Source organism: Mobula birostris, chromosome 1, assembly GCF_030028105.1.
Source record: "Mobula birostris isolate sMobBir1 chromosome 1, sMobBir1.hap1, whole genome shotgun sequence".
In the NCBI taxonomy this organism is placed as follows: Eukaryota; Metazoa; Chordata; class Chondrichthyes; order Myliobatiformes; family Myliobatidae; genus Mobula; species Mobula birostris.
In genome coordinates, this window is record NC_092370.1 from 9,832,317 (window position 1) to 9,849,212 (window position 16,896).

Here is a 16,896-nt window from a genome sequence, read left to right on the forward strand (position 1 = left end):
TCTTTACGCTGAACTGCTGCCACAAAGCAACAATTTTCATTCCATAAATCAGGGATAATAAAGCTGATTTAATAATAAAATGATAAACTTGTTTCTCAATTTGAAGTCAGTGAACCTGATTTTTTTTTAAATTTATCAGAAGTCAGTGTTAAACTTGATTCTGAAGTCAGGGACGAGGTAACAGTTGCACGCATAAGTAACGGAGCGAAAGGTGGGTGACAGAAGCAAACCTTGTCCCGGGTTATTGCTGTCATTAGACGGCGTTAAGCTGCTCCATTCCCCCGGGAAGGTTTGAGCGCCAGACCCAGGCGCCGGTTCTCCTCACCGCGCTCACAGGCCCGAACGGCCGGATGTGGGGCGAGTGACGTCGACGAGGGTTTCCGTGCGCCCCGGCAAGGCGGCCATTTTGTGAGTCGGCGCGGAGGGGCATCGCGCGCCGCGGAGGCCCGGATGTACCGGCGCTGCTAGAGTCGCGGCTGCAGGGCCCGGTGGACAGGAGAGGGCAGGGCCTTGTGTGATGTCCGGCGGCGCCGAGCCCATGGAGTGAGGGGGGTCGGTCGCTGCTCGTCCCCCGCGAGTCAATGCCAAGCACGGAGACCCGCGGCGGGAGCCGGGGTCACAGCCCCAGCGTCAGGAGACGCCTGAGTGAGAGCGGCCTGGCGCAGGCCCGGGACCAGGGCCGCTGCGCAACGGCCACCGCTCCCCGTTCCTCGAGTTCGCGGCGTAGGAAACGCCGCAAGAAGCGCTCGGCCGAGAGCCGGGCCCTGCGGCGGGATGGTAAACACCCGGCGGTGGCAGCGGCTGTCGCCGCAGCAGCTGGCGCCTCCTCGGGCCCGTCGGCTCTGCCGCTGTCGCTGCGGGGCTTGGTGGAATATGAGAACGTGAGCTCGCAGGCGGAGGGCGCCGCCAGCCACCGGCCCACCGAACGCTGGCGAGAGAAGGAGCGGCGGAGGCGGGGCCGGGCTAAGGAGAGCTCCCGGTCGCGGGCCGACGGCAAGAGAAGCAAGAGCCGGAACCGCAACAAGGCGGCGGCGGCATCGGGGGCCGAGCAGTCGGGCCAGGAGGCCCGAGGGAGCCGCGCCTCGCATCGCACTGACAAAGAGACACCCGCCGCTTACCGGGAGCCTCCGCCGCGGGCTTACCGGGACTTGGATTGGGATACGCCGCGGGCTTACCGCACCTCGGCTTCGCCTGGGCCTCGCAGCCCGGTGTACAGGGAGCCGAGCCCGTACGGGACGGCCGTGCCTTGTTACCCGCAGGTGTACGGACCCGGCGCCGGCCACAGCCCCGTCAGGCCGGGCGCCTTTGACCTGTACGGCCGCAGCCCCCCGCCGCCGCTCTTCGCCTTCAAGCCCCTGTACGGTTCGCGGGAGCAGGGCTTGCACCCCGGCTACACGGGCCGCTCTCCCAGCCCCTACTCGGTTCCCCGCCGCCGCTCGCCCAGCTTCTCCCGGCATCTCAGCCCCTATGAGTTTGGCGGCCTCTCTCCCAACCCCTACTCCAGCAGCAGCCGCCGCCGCTCGTCCAGCCCATTCAGCCGGAGCCCCGAACTCAGGTCAGTCTCTGTGGGGGAAGATAACCGGGCAAGGGGTGGAGAAAAGTTGTGTGATTATTGTATTGCCTTGATGAGTATTCAATATCGTAAAGTAACACGGCTTATACAACAAAGGTTATTACAAAGTTAGTTGTTATACAATCCAGAGGTTCCTTTAAGAATGTGTACAGTATACAACTTGAAATTCGTACATTTCATGGACATTCACGGAACAAGAACGGCCCCACAGAGTGAATGATAGGAACATCGAAGACACCCCCCCCCCCTCCCTCCGCACAATTAAGTGTGCTGGTGTCAAATATTGTACGTCAGTAATTCCATAGAACTGACAAATATTATTTCACCTTTCTACTTCAGTTTACCTGATGTCAAATTCTTCCATAGCAGATAGATTTTTACTTTTAATTATAAGAGTTAGTGTAAAATCTAGTAACATATGTCATAGCATTCCCATGAATTGAGTTTCGTAGTGCTAAGGGCTCAGTGTCCAATGTCTTATATTAAATCCTGAAATGTAATAAGATTTTAAATTCTATTATGTTGAATTGGTGTAACGTCAGTGCTCTTGCAAAGTTAGATGTGATCTGAAGGAAAGATTGTCAATGAATGATCATTGTCTGGGCTAATCCAATAAATTTTTGTATTTTTGATATTTATGTGATAGACATTATTATGTAAATTATAATCTCAAAAGTTTTAAGCAAGATGAAATGCTTTATGTTTCGTGGCTCTTGACATTAATTCCTACAGCTCTTGCTCTTTAGCAGCCTTTTAGGTACATGATAATACCGTTTTCCTTTCAGATAGTTCATGAGATCGTGATTTCCCTGTTTTAATAACACTTCAGCCCTTACAAGCTAAAATACCTGTTAAGTATAAAGCATTCTGGTATACAAGGCTATCTGTTGATGAATTGATTTTGTAAAATTAACAGTTGGTAGTAGCTGTAGTCACAGTGTTGGTAATGTGTGAAGTTGGAGTGCATTGTTGTATGCGTGCTTTTGTATTGCGTTATTTGCACCATTGGTGGTTTTATGTACTACTGCTGCAAAATGAATTTCACGTCACATTGGTCGATGATAGATCTGATTTAGTTATGGAGTATTTCATGGGATTTAGAACATTAAAGCGCAGTAGAGACCCTTTGGCCTACTATGCTGTGTCAGCCTTTTAACCAACTCTTATCAATCTATCCTTACATAATCTTCTGTTTTAATGAGTCCTAATGGGGACTGTTGGCCTGAAATGTCACCTCTTTATTCCTTTTCATAGATGCTGCCTGACCTGCTAAATTCCTCCAGCATTTTGTGCATGTTCCCCTCCATTTTTCTATCATCTACTTGCCTTTTAAGGGTTCCTTCAATGTCCCTAATGTACATGCCTCTACTACCACCCTTGGCAGCCTGGCCGAGTGTACCATGCCCTTTCCTCCTTCCTGCCCCCCCCCCCTTTATTAAATCATAAGGAATTGGAACCATCTGGCTTGTTGAGCCTGCTCTGCCATTCAATAAGATCATGGCTGTTCTGACCATGGACTCAAATCCATCTGCCTTTTCTCCATAACCTTTAATTCTCGTATTGTGCAAAAATCTATCCAACCTTGTCTTAAATACATTTACTGAGGTAGCCTCCACTGCTTCTTTGGGTAGAAAATTCCACAGATTCACCACTCTGGGTAAAGCAGTTCCTCCTCATCTCCCTTGAATCTTGAGGCTATGTTCCCTAGTTCTAGTCCTGCCTACCTCTGGAAGCAATCTATCCCTTTCATAATTTTATGTTTCTATAAGATCTCCTCTAATCCTTCTGAATCCCAGATGATTCAATCTCTCCTCATAATCTAACCCCCTCATCACTGGAGTCAACCTGGTGAGCCTCCTCTGCACTGCCTCCAAAGCCTCAAGTAAGGAGACCAGAACTGCACACAGTACTCTAGGTGCGGCCTCACCAGTACCTTGTACAGTTGCAGCATAACCTCCTGCTCTTAAATCCGATCCACTCGCAATGAAGGCCAATTTGCCGCCTTGATAGCCTGCTGCACCTGCAAAACAATCTTTTGTGATTCATGCACAAGCACTCCCAATTCCCTCTGCACAGCAGCATTCTGCAGTCTTTTATCATTTAAATAATAATCTGCTCTTCCATTTTTCCTTTCAAAGTGGATGACCTCGCCCACTCACTTAATCTATCTATATCTCTCTGCAGACTCTCCATATCCTCTGCACAATTCGCTTTTCCACTCAATTTAGTGTCATCAGCAAACTTAGATACACCACACTCAATACCCTCTTCCAGATCATTAATGTATATCATGAACAGTTTCTGGCCCAGCACCAACCCCTGCGGCACACCATTGATTGCCAACCAGAGTAACACATATGTATCCCAACTCTCTGCTTTCTGTTGGTTAACCAATCATCTCTCCATGCTAATACATCACCCCCAACTCTATGCAACCTTATCTTATGGATATCTTATAATTTCCTTCAGTCACCTTAAAATGATGCCCCTTGTATTAACCATTTCTAGCTTGGGAAATAGTGGGATGTGGTTTCTAGTTTGCAAGGATGTGCTGGCATTATAACTAAGTTATCCCTGCTGTAGAGTCACAGGGAAGTTGGGCATTATAGAGAGAGTGTAAACTACCTGAGAGTAAGGGTAAAGGGTCTGTATTAGAAACTGGCACAGGCCCCAATGGCTTGAATAGACAATGGCCATTTTAAAGCACTTTCTGATCTTTCAGCAAAAAGTTTTCTTTTTGTAAAAACACTATCTCAGCCTTCATGGATAACATGAGGCCTGGCTATTAATTTGAAGTAATCCCCAGATGATAATGCAGGCATATTTTGGTTCTGACTTGAGACCTGAAAGATAATGCTTAGAAACATATCTGTCACATAAAATTTTAATCAAAACTGAAAGATAGAATAGTGATGATGTTACTAGGCGGTCTCCAAAGGGTTGAACAGTTGTCCTGAAACTAGAATTTGAATATATATATATTATTTATTTCAGGTGAGGAAACTGGCTAGAGACCCACAGAGTAATGTGGGGGCACCTTAATGACTCTCAGAACAGACCTTGTAAGCTACTGGTCAATTTTGCAGCCAAAGACCATATGAAAGGAATGATTTATTTTGGAAAGTTGAGTGCTCTAATTCTCGAACTTTTGGGGATTGAATTAGTGATGCTTGAGACTGACTCTTCAGATCCAGTTATTTTTTTTGTGCACAGGCTGCTCAGGTTCTCTGAGACAACATTCCATCTTTTGCAGCTCCAGGTATATTGCTCATGCCTAGCATTTACAGTGTAGACAATACAAACTTTTGTGCACAATGTGAGGAAAAACTACTCATTTTCAGCACCCTATGAAATGTTTCATTGAAATTTATAGTGCAGAAGGCGGCTATTCAAACCATTTTGTGAATTCCATACAAAAATAGGTTTAACTAATCCTGGGCCTGTAAGTTACATCAAACACGCATCCGATGGAATGAGTGCAACAACTTTCAGACAAAAATTACGGTCCATCATCCCCTCTTCACTTGGTTCCACTAATCATCTAGCAGCTCCTGTCTCTCACCCCTTGATGTGTTTTACCTTACTGAAATGAGCCAAAAAGGAAAAAAGAACGAAATAAATCTGCAGATGCTGGAAATCCGAGCAATACAAACACAAAATGTTGGAGGAGTTCAGCAGGCCAGGCAGCATCGATGGAAATAAGTACAGTCGACGTTTTGGGCTGAAACCCTTCGGCAGGACTGGAGAGAAAAGGCTGAGAGTAGATTAGAAAGGGGGGAGGAGGAGAGAGAGAAATATCAGGTGATATGTGAAGCTTGGAGGGAGAGGGACGAAGCAAGGAGCTAGGAAGCTGATTGGTGAAAGAGACAAGGCCATGGAAGAAAGGGTGGGGGAGGAGCACCAGAGGGGCATGGGGTTGGGAAATGGTGAAGTGGTGGAGGGGGGGAATGGAGGCATCACTGGAAGTTTGGGAAGTCGACGTTCACCCAAACAGAGTATAAGGTGTTGTTCTTCCAACCCAAGTGTGGCCTTATCCCGACAGTGGAGGAGGCCAAGGATGGACATAATGGAATGGGAGTGGAAGTAAAATGGGTGGCCACTGGAAGATCCCGCTTGTTCTGGCGGATGACGCGTGGATGCCTGGCGAAGCCGTCTCCCAGTCTACGTCTGGTCTCACCAATACATAAGAGGCCACACCGGCAGCACCAAGTGCAGTATACGACCCTAACAGACTCTCAGGTGAAATGTCGCCTCACCTGGAAAGACTGCTTGGGGTCCTTAACGGTAGTGAGGGAGGAGGTGTAGGGGCAGGTGTAGCAGTTATTCCACTTGCAAGGATAAATGCCAGGAGGGAGATCAGTGGGGAGGGACGAATGGTCAAGGGAGTCTCCAAGGGAGTGATCCCCATGGAAAGCAGAAAGTGGGGGGAGGGAAAGATGTGTTTGGTAGTGGGATCTCGTTGGAGATGACGGAAATTTCGGAGAATTATGTGCTGGACAGGAGGCTGGTAGGGTGGTAGATGAGGACAAGCGGAACCCTATCCCTGGTAGGGTGGCGAGAGGATGGGATAAGAGCAGACGTGTGAAATGGAAGAGCTGTGGTTGAGGGCAGTGTTGATGGTGAAAAATACCAACTTTAGGTGTTGAATAGCCATTGTAATTCTAGCATATTCTGGCATCTTCCCCCTTCCCTTTCAGTTTTGATGAACTGTCGACTTACTTATTCCTCTTCATAGATATTACTTGACCTGCTGAGTTCCTCCAGCATTTTTTTGTATTGTTCTGGATTTTTCAGCATTTGTAGAATTTTTTGTATTCATAGTAATTAAAACAATTGAAACTTTCATCTACTTTGTGAATCCATGTGGGTCAATTCGAACATTTTTCAATGTGTATTTCTTATGGCAAGAAACTGTCATCAAATGCTCATGCCTACTTATTCAGGCTTTATTTGCCTTCACAATAAATGACCTGCACTTTTTATTTAATTAATTGGATCTTTATTGGTTTCATGATTTGCATTTTCAGGAGACCCAAGTCACGGAGCAGAAGTCCATATTATTCCAGACGCTCAAGATCTCGCAGCAAGCATCGTGTTTCAAGGTCTCGTAGTCGGCAGTCAAGCATTTCACCAAACAGTTTAACTTATAAGACTAGTCTTGCTGCTGAGCTGAATAAGCATAAAAAAGCAAGAGCTGTTGAAGCTGCTAAGAATAATGCTAAAACCTCTAATGCACTTAATGTGACTGCTGCCAAGGCAAGTGGCAATGCCAGTTCAACAGCAGGCCACACATCTCAGACAAAGGATACAAAGGAAGCTGGTAAGCTCAAGTCAGAGCGAGCACCTGCTTCCCCATCGAACACTGGAATCCAAGCGGCAGTTAAAAACGAGAAACTGAAAACTAAGCCGATTTCCCAGGAGGTAAAAATAGACCCTGAGTCAACCTTGGACAAAAAGGAAGCGGTATTGGTGAACCTGGTAACAAAAACTCCCAAAACGCCATCACTTAAAGTGGAGTCAACCACACCAAAAGAGAAACCCAAGCAAGCTCTGCCAAGTGAGTCTACAAAGGAAAAAGAGAAGAATTCACAGCCACTTACATCAACGTTACCACCACTACCTCTGCCCCTAGTGCTGACCAAGGAGGAGCCAGAGGGTGTGAGCAGGTAAAAGATGCTTTTCAGCATAGCTGGGACAATCCAGTGAAGAACTTGCATTGAAGCCTGGTTTACAGTAATTTTACACAATGCTCTTTTGGAATAGACTTGAAGGCTTGTACTCACTGGATTTTAGAAGAATGGTGGGGGGGAGATCTCATTGAAACCCATCGAATATTGAAAGGCCTAGATAGAGTGGACGTGAAGAGTAAGTTTCCTATAGTGGGAGAGTCTAGGATCAAAGGGTGCATCTTCAGAATAGAGGGACATCCATTTAGAATAGAGATAAGGAGTAATTTCTTTAGCCAGGGATGGTGAACCTGGAACTCATTGCCCACTGATGGCTGTGGAGGCCAAGTCATTGGGAATATTTAAAGCAGAAGTTGATAGGTTCTTGATTAGTCAGGGTGTCAAGGGTTATGGGGAGAAGGCAGGAGAATGGGACTGAGGGGATAATAAATCAGCCATGATGAAACAGTGGACCATACACAATGGGCAGAATGGCCTAATTCTCCTGCTGTGTCTATTCGAGCTATTTGTTTTCAAGGATGCAGTTATTGTTTTGGAGATGGTGGTGACTTTTATGAACAGGAAAAGTTGGGCTTGCGTTTGAGGAAAGTTCTTTCTGAAGGTACCTCAAGACTTGGCAAAGTGCTTCACAGCCACTGATTGACTTTCAAAGTGTTGCTTTAGGAACATGAAGTACCTATGTTGTTCACAGCTTTGTTTCACGGGTAGCAATACAGTACAGGTGACCCAAGTGCTACACTAAGGGTGGGGATGGAGGGGGCAGGGTGCATTCCTGGGACAAGGTCCATATTGCATTTTTTTCCCATAATGCAAAGCTGCATCAAGAAGCGCAAGTTTTTTTTTAAATGCAAATTTTATTTCTTGGATTCCATGAAAGCAAAATTTATTACATATCAAATTTTTGGATCATGATTCGTGAATTCTGTAAGATGAAATTTCCTTCACCCAAATGCTGGAACAGGGAGTTTGCTCGTAAATACACACAAAACACTGGAGAAACTTAGCAAGTCAGGCAGCATCTATGGGGCGGAATAAACGGTCGATGTTTCGGGCCAAAACCCTTCATCGGGATTGGAAAGGGAGAGGGCAGAAGCCAGAATAAGAAGGTAGGAAGGGTAGGTGAAGGAGTACAAGCCAGCCAGGTGATAGGCGAAACCAAGTCAGGAGCAGGTGAGAGGCGGGGGATAAGTAAGAAATTGGGAGATGATCATCTATCACCTGCCAGCTTGTACCCATCCCCTTTATTCTGATTTCCTCCCACCCCACCCCAGCCCCGTTTTTATTTATTGAGATACAACATGGAACAGGCCCTCCCAGCACTTCAAGCAAGTGATACCCCAATTTAACCCTAGTCTACCAACCGATATGTCTTTGGACTGTGGAGGAAGCTGGAGCACCCGGAGCAAACCCAGGTGATCATGGGGAGAACATACAAACTCCTTTAGGCAGTGGCGGGAATTGAACCCAGGTCGCCTGTACTGTAAAATGCTGTGCTAACCGCTACGCTATGGTGCCGCTCTTTTCCCGTACCTTTCTTACCCTTCCCTCCACATAGCGCTCCATTTTTCTTTTATCTATATGCCTATTTAAGAACCTCTTAAATGTTTCTAATGTATTTGCCTCTATCATCATCCCTAGCAGCTTGTTCTACAAGCACACCATTCTACGTAAATAAAAAGAACTACTGATTCCCCCACCCCCAACCCATATTTTCTCTAAATTATGCCCCTTAGTTTTAGCCATTTCTGTTCTGGGATTAATTTGCAGGCTGCCCACTATCTATGCCTCTTATTGTCTTATACACCTCTTAAGTCACCTCTCTTCCTCCTCCATTCCATTGAGAAAAGCTCTTGCTTGCTCAACCTGTCCTCATAAAAACGTGCTCTCAGATCCAGGTGGCATCCTGATATCACTCACAAAATGCTGGAGGAACTCAGCAGGCCAGGCAGCATCTGTGGAGGGGAATCAGTCAACGTTTCGGCCCGAAACCTGGACTGCACTCTTTGCTACAGATGCTGCCCGGCCTGCTGAGTTCCTCCAGCACTTGGTGTGCGTTGCTTGGATTTCCAGCATCTGCGGATTTTCTCTTGTTGGTGATTGGCATCTTGACATGAAATATTTCAAAATGGGTAAAAGCTAACTGGTATCGACTGCCTCCCACATACCGTGATTTCATCTGCTCCACACCTCTTGGCCAATGTAGCAGTAAGAAAAAGATTACGCACAGTGTGTTATTTTCTCCATCTCTGTTGCATTCGATGCATTCTGGAGCCATAGCTCTGCAGTAGAGGTGATCCCCTGCATGGCAGCCATTTGGGTAATGGAAATATTCCCTCACCAAATTCACATCACTACCTGAAAATTTGAGATGCAGAATAAAATGTGCTCTCACGGAGTATATGTTATACATCCACAGATGTGGCACTTTTATTTTTGGAAAATTGTGATACAGAACCTTTCGTAATCAGGCAATAAGGTCATGAGACCTAGGAGCAGAATTAGGCCATTTGGCCCATGGAGCCTGCTCCACCATTTCGTCATGACTGATGTATTTCCCCTCTCAACCCTAATCTCCCGCTGCCTTTCTACGTAACCTTTGATATCCTTACTAATTTGGAGCTATCAACCTCCGCTTCAAGTATACCCAATTACTCGGCCTCCATAGTCATCTGCAGCAATGAATTGCACAGATTCAGTCCCATCTGGCTAAAGAAATGCATCCTCACCTCTGTTCTGGAGGGATGCCCTTCTGTTCCCGAGAGTGTGCCCTCTGGTCCGAGACTCCCCCGCTATTGGAAGCAACCTCTCCATGTCCACTCTCTTAGCCTTTCAAGATTCAGCAGGTTTCAGTGAGATCCCTGCCCTCCCCCCCCCCCCCCCACCCTCCATAGTGATATGGGGGTTACTTGTACACAACTTTGGAGGTTGTAATAATGGAATAATTTCAAGTTGTGAAATTGATTTTAATGAAATTGGTCATTCGTATGTATCAGTAATGTGCTAGGAGGCTAGCTGAGCACGGTAGAGCTGTGACTGTTGTGAAGTGGCAAAAAGAGTGTGAGGGAGAATAAGCTGATGTAATTGCTTTGATAGGAGCTTGCACAAATCCATTGGGATGCATGATGGCCAATGGTATTGATGTGAATGGTTCCTTTCCTGGATACTTCTAAAACATTTGTTTGACATCCTAACTTGTTAAGCAAAATATTTAAAAACAGCAAGGTATCTGCCTCTCTTAATTTCTCTATCCCACTGATATAATGGCATTGTTCAGTTGTTAATATGGTTTATAAAGAACACTTTGGGTTATAGCTCCTTGAAAGTGGCTGCAGAGCTCAATGACTTGTTTAAGAAGGCTTGTGAAATGCTTGCTTGGAGGTTATGTTGCAAATTTAAAACTCTGGTTGGGCCACATCTGGAGTATTGCACACCGTTCTGGTTGCCCCACTATAAGAAGGATGTTGAGACTTTGGAGAGGGTGCAGAAGATGCTTGCCAGGTTGTTGCCTGGTTTAGAGGACATGTGCAATCACGCGAGGCTGGATAAACTTGTGTTGCTTTCTCTGGAGTGGCGGAGGCTGAGTGGAGATCTGCTGGAGATTTATAAAATTATGAGAGGCATAGATAGTGGACAGAGTATGTTTCCCAGGGTAGAAATGTCTAATACCAGAGAGCATGCATTGAAATTGAGAAGAGGTAAGTTCAGAGGGGATGTGAGGGGTAAGTTTTTTTTTACTCAGAGTGGTGGATGCCAGGAATGTGCTGCCTGATATGGTGGTAAATACATTAGAGACTTTTAAGAGATGGTTGGATGGGTACATGGATGTAAGGAAGATGGAGTGAATATGGGCATTGTGTAGATAAGAGGGATTAATGTTTGGATGTGTTTGATTTGCCTTTTAGCTGGTTCTGCACAGCATTGTGGGTCAAATGGCTTGTTTCTGTGCTCTACTGTTAAATGATTCATAAGAACATAAGAAATAGCTGGAGTTGGCCATCTGGCCCATCGAGCCTGCTCTGCCATTCAATAAGATCATGGCTGATCTGGCCATGGAGTCGTCTCCACCTACCTGCCTTTTCCTCCATAACCCTTAATTCCTCTGCTATACGAAAATCTATATTGTCTTAAATATACTTACTGAGGTAGCCTCCACTGCTTCATTGGACAGAGAATTCCACAGATTCACCACACTTTGGGAAAAGCAGTTCCTAAATTGACTCCCCCAAATCTTGAGGCTATGTCCCCTAGATCTAGTCTCACCTACCAGTGGAAACAACTTTCCTGCCTCTATCTTACCCATCCCTTTCATAATTTTAGATGTTTCTAAGATCGCCTCTCGTACTTGTAAATTCCTTTTATTCCTCCTGAAGTCTTTTATGTGGCACCTTATTGAACGCCTTCTGGAAATCCAAGTAAGTAATGTCCATCTGTTCCCCTCTATCCACTGCACTTGTTATATCCGCAAGAAACTCCAGTAAGTTTGTCAAGCAGAACCTGCCTTTGCTGAACCCATGTTGCGTCTGCCTGATGAAACCATTTTTTTCTAGATGCTTCACCATTTCTTTAATGATAGCTTCAAGCATTTTTCCATCAGATGTTAAACTAACTGGCCTGTAGTTGCCTGCTTTTTACCTACATCCTTTTTTGAACAGTGCGTGACATTTGCTGCCTTCCCAGAGTCCAGAGAATTTTGGTAAATTATCACCAAAGCCTCAACTATAACCTCTGCCATTTCTTTCAGTACCCTGGGATGTATTCCATCAGGACCTGGCGACTTGTCTAACTTTAGGTCCACAAATTTGCTCAGGACTTACTGTTTAGTGATGGCTATTGTTTTGAGGTTTTCGCTCCCCCCCCATCGCCTGTGTATCATCTCTTTCAGACATGTTAGACGTGTCCTCCACTGTGAAAACCAACACAAAATGGTCATTCAAAAGCTCAGCTGTTTCCTCATTACCCAGTACCAATTCCCCCTTCTCATACTGTAAGGGTCCCTTGTCTGCTTTATATAATTATAAAAACTCCTACTCTCCATTTTTATATTTTGTGCTAGTTTATTTTCATGATCTATGTTCCTTTCTTTATTGCTCGCTTAGTGGTTGCTTTTTAAAGTTTTCCCAATTTTCCAGTTTCCCACTACTCTTGGCAACTTTCTACGTACAAGCTTTTTGTTTGACGTCTTCCTTTATTTCCTTCATTATCCAGGGCCTGCTCTTACTGTCCTTGCTTTTAACTGGAATATACTTTTATTGAGCATTGTGAAAAATCTCTTTGAAAGTCTTCCGCTGTTCCTCAACTGTCCTACCATATAGCGTAGTGTCCCATGACTGCAGGATATCCCTGCATCCTTTGGACAATGAAGTGTAGTTGGTTATCACATAATTTGGCATTCTGAAGCCTGTGTTCTTGATTAATAATGTCACTTCAACTCATTGCCAATGAATAATGAAATGCTAGAAAGGTGTTACATCATGCGATGTATGTTATGTCAATACATACCTATCAACCTTCAGAACTGTACAGCACAGGAGTAGCAACACAAGCACAGGAATAGGCTCTTCAGCTTGCCAATCTGCCTGTGCAAGGTCCATATCCCTCTGTCTCATCTCTTTTGTTGATATCCCTGTTCAAATGCCTCTAAATGTTATTATTGGATCTACTTCTACCATCTCTCCTGGCAGTGCATTCTAGGCACCTATCCCTCTAAGAATAAAAAATTGCCTCAAGTCTCAACTCTCCCCACTCTTACCTTATAGCTTTGCTCTCTAGTATTTGACATTTCTTCCCTGGGGAATAAGACACCTGTCTTTGTCTCAAATTTTATGCTTGTGTTGGGTCACCCCTCTGCCTCTGATGGTTCAGAGTAAACAATCACATTTAACACTTACAACACGCTGGAGGAACTCAGCAGGTTGGGCAGCATCCATGGAAAAGACTGGTCGACATTTTGGGCCAGAAGGGTTCCGGCCCGAGACATCAACCAGTCTTTTCCACGGTTGCTGCCCGACTTGCTGAGTTCCTCCAGTGTGTTGTGAGTGTTGCTTTGACCCCAGCATCTGCAGAGTATTTTGTGAAACAATCACATTTGTCCAGCCTCTCCTTGTAGCTAATCCTCTGTAAGCTGGGCAACATCCTTGTGACTCTCATCTGTACCTATTCCAAAGTCTTCACACCCTTCCTGTAATGCAGTGACCAGAGCCAAATGCATTTCTCCAGATATGGCCTAACCAAAGTTGTTATACATCTTCCAAGATGGCTTTTTGACTTGTGTATTCAACATCCTGGCAGGTGAAGGTAAGTACGCCATAGTCCCTATCAACTTGTGTTACCTCTTTCGGGAAGCTACAGACTTGCAACCAAAGACCCCTCTGATCAACAATGCTCTTGTCATTTACTGTATACTTTCCCCTTGCTTATGACCTCCCAAAGTGCAACACCTCGCACTAGTCCAGTTTAAACTTTTTCTGCCATTTCTTTACACTCATTTCTAAGTAGACCATATCCTAATTGTACTGAAAATCTATTTCAAAGTTCAAAGCAAATTTATTATCAAAGTACATAAATGTCATAAACAACCCTGAGATTCATTTTCTTGTGGGCATCCAATAGCCATAATAGGATTAAGAAAAGACAGCACCAACTGGACATACAACCAGTGTGTAAGAGACAGCAACTAAATACAAAAAGAGAAATAATATTAGTAAATAAATGAACAATAAACATCATGACATGAGATATTGAAAGTGAGTCCAGAGTTTGTGGGAACAGCTCAGTGATAGAGCAAGTGAAGTTGAATGAAGTTATCCCTGCTGGTTCAGGAGCCTGCTGGTTGAGGGGTAATAACTATCCCTGAACCTGGTAGTGTGACCCCTGAGGCTCCTGTACCTCCTTCCTGATGGTAACAGTACGAAGAACCATGTCCTGGGTGGTGGGGGTCCTGATGATGGATGCTGCTTTCCTGTGACAATGATCCGTGTAGATGTGCTCAAATGCACCTTCAGTGGGATTTTTATCTAATACTAAAATAAGAGTTGGAGGCTTTAATTAACCTTGTTGCATTATTGTCATTTGTCTTTGAGCTGAACTTTGGTAATGAATCTGGTTTTGTTTTAAAGCAATAGTCATTGCTAGAGAACACTTCAGGAACTTTACTGTAAAACTTGACATTAATTTGGTGAGAAAAGTCTTGTGCTTGAAATTTTAGTTCCACATTGTAGTATGAACTGGATTTAAATAAGGGAAGGAGTATTTACCGCTTCTAATAACATTGCTTTAGTGAAGTTTTGATTATCTTTGTCTATAGAAGGTTTGTTCCGGGATGATCTTTGTTAAATAGATCAGTTAATTTATTAAGAGTCATTATGTTGTTCTAATACTATTCTATTTTGATAATCTTGTTTAAAGTTCTTGAGTCATGCAAAGACGAGGCTGTTGGGCATTGAAACAAAATTTGATTAATTTTACAAACTTGGCTGTCTTCCCACTTTGGATATGTTGGACAGCTTTCTGGAGAAAATGTCCTTCTAACGGTTTTGATTTACTTCTGGGGAAAATGCTGTTATGGTTTGAATTTCTTAAAGAGCAAATTTATATTCATTTTAAGAGCAGGGTTTTGCTGGAATGGCTTTTAATATAGTGAGATTAAGAATGCCGTACATTTTTGCAGAAGAGCATTTTGTTTGCATTCCTTCTGTCAGTATTTGGCCAAGACCCGGGAGTGGAGGAAAATGGTTAATATCTTAAACACCATGTTTTGATGTCTTATTTTCCCAACTGTTTGTCCTGAAATTCAACTTTTCTTTGGGTGTTTTGATAATGTAATTTACTTGGGCTTTGAGTATAAGGAGTTACCAATAACAAATCTTTTCTCTCAATTGGCTTTTTCATTTAGGTGATGTGAAACTGGGTATTTTTGATTTCAACCAAGTTGAGATGTAATTAATTATCTCTAAATGGCTCATTAAATTTCCCCTGGAGGCTTAAAGAACAAATATAACATTTGGTATGTCACGTAGCACACAAGGTAAGAGGCTACAAAATTGATCCCTGATTTCTGCCAGTGATTGGAATGATCTGTGTTAGCGATAGCAGTTCCACCAGACCTCTGGACTATGTACATGTTAGATAAGAACATCGGTTGGTATTCTGTGTGCTTATGTTTATTGCTGACTGTTGTCACCTTAGCCAGGAGATGGCTACTTGTAGTTTTTCTCTAAGAGTGTCAGGTCTTCTGCTCTGCCAGCAGAAAATACCAGGTGTTGGTGCCAAAGTTAGGTCAAAGGAAAGTTGGTGTTGAGGCAGAATTTGGATCCAATTCCTTGCAAGTTAGGACAGAATATTTCTTGAGGAATACCATTTCTAATCATGGAATCCCTGATGGTGACATCAGAAAATGCTGCACACAGTATGAGTATACTTCTGTTGAATGAGTAACGAATTCATGTGATCTCCTAAAAGTTTTGTATTTTCGTACTAGGTTAACTTCATTATACTTGGATTAAAAAAAAATATCAAGTAAAGTGAAGAGTCATACATCATTTGCAAAAATATTATAAATTACCTTGTCATTTTAAGTAACTGCTCGACATGAAAGCATAATGTTTCTTGGTTTTTATTCCGTTGTAATTAAGTGGTCTGACTGACTAACAAAAGTTAAAGGTCGTATTAAATTAAAAGACAAACATGCTCCCTAATTAAGACATTTTGATTCTGATGAATAAGACCAGGGTTGAATGTCCATGCAGTTCCTGGAAGTTCTCCCAGTCTCATGTTTTTCCATCGGGAGTTGGAGAACGCTTGGATTTGGATTAACGTTTCTTTGGAGATGAGGGTGAACTTTGGCAAGGGACTTTACTTCCAGCAGCACTACCAAGTAAATGTTTAAAGTTCCAATGCTGTGTTCTTAGGAATGGAGGTGAAGTCATTTATTATGGAAAAAGGTTCTAATATTATTGACAAGATGTCTGTTACAGATTTCTCTCTGATAATAGACTAAATTTATGTTTTTGTACTTAATGGGTAATAAACAATAATTCTGCAATAGAGACATATGAAGGGCTTAGTGAAAATAGTGTTAAAAAGATTTATTCCCTTCATCATCATCATCATCATCATCATCATCATTATGTGCCTTGTCGTATGATGTGGGCAACCATGGCCATGATTATGTTCTTGGCAATTTTTTCTGCTGAAGTAGTTTGCCATTGGCTTCTTTTGGGCAGTGTCTTTACAAGACACTGAGAGTATCAATACTCTTCAGAAATTGTTTGCCTGGTGTCAGTGGTTGCATAAACAGGACTTATGATAGACACCAGCTGCTCATACGACCATCCAACACTTGCTCCCATGGCTACACTGACTGATCAGGTGGGCTAAGCAGGTGCTACTCCTTGCCCAAGGGTGACCTGCAGGTTAGCAGAGGGAAGGACCATCTTACACCTCCTTTGGTAGAGACATATCTCTACCCTGCCAATAATAGACTGAATGTGACTTGTTTTTGTACTTGATGGATAATGAACACCAACTCTGCGATAGAGCTGTGTTAAGAGCTTTGTGAAAATAGTGTTTAAAAGATCTATTCTCAATATAGAAGTATCTCAGGAGAAAATGGAACCAAATATTGACCAATCCCCTGGT

At 43.9% G+C, this 16,896-nt stretch overlaps 1 protein-coding gene across 2 annotated transcripts in view; it reads left to right on the top strand.

Moving 5' to 3' along the window:
* The first annotated feature begins 398 nt into the window (after window positions 1–398).
* The window catches only part of LOC140194845 (cyclin-dependent kinase 13-like), a 127,547-nt gene continuing 111,049 nt past the window's right edge, over window positions 399–16,896 (top strand). For both annotated transcript variants that reach the window (XM_072252124.1, XM_072252131.1), the window contains exons 1-2: window positions 399–1,555; window positions 6,601–7,239. In XM_072252124.1, coding sequence (XP_072108225.1) covers window positions 582–1,555; window positions 6,601–7,239 — 1,613 coding nt within the window. In that variant the 5' untranslated portion in view covers window positions 399–581. The remainder of the gene's footprint in view (window positions 1,556–6,600; window positions 7,240–16,896) is intronic.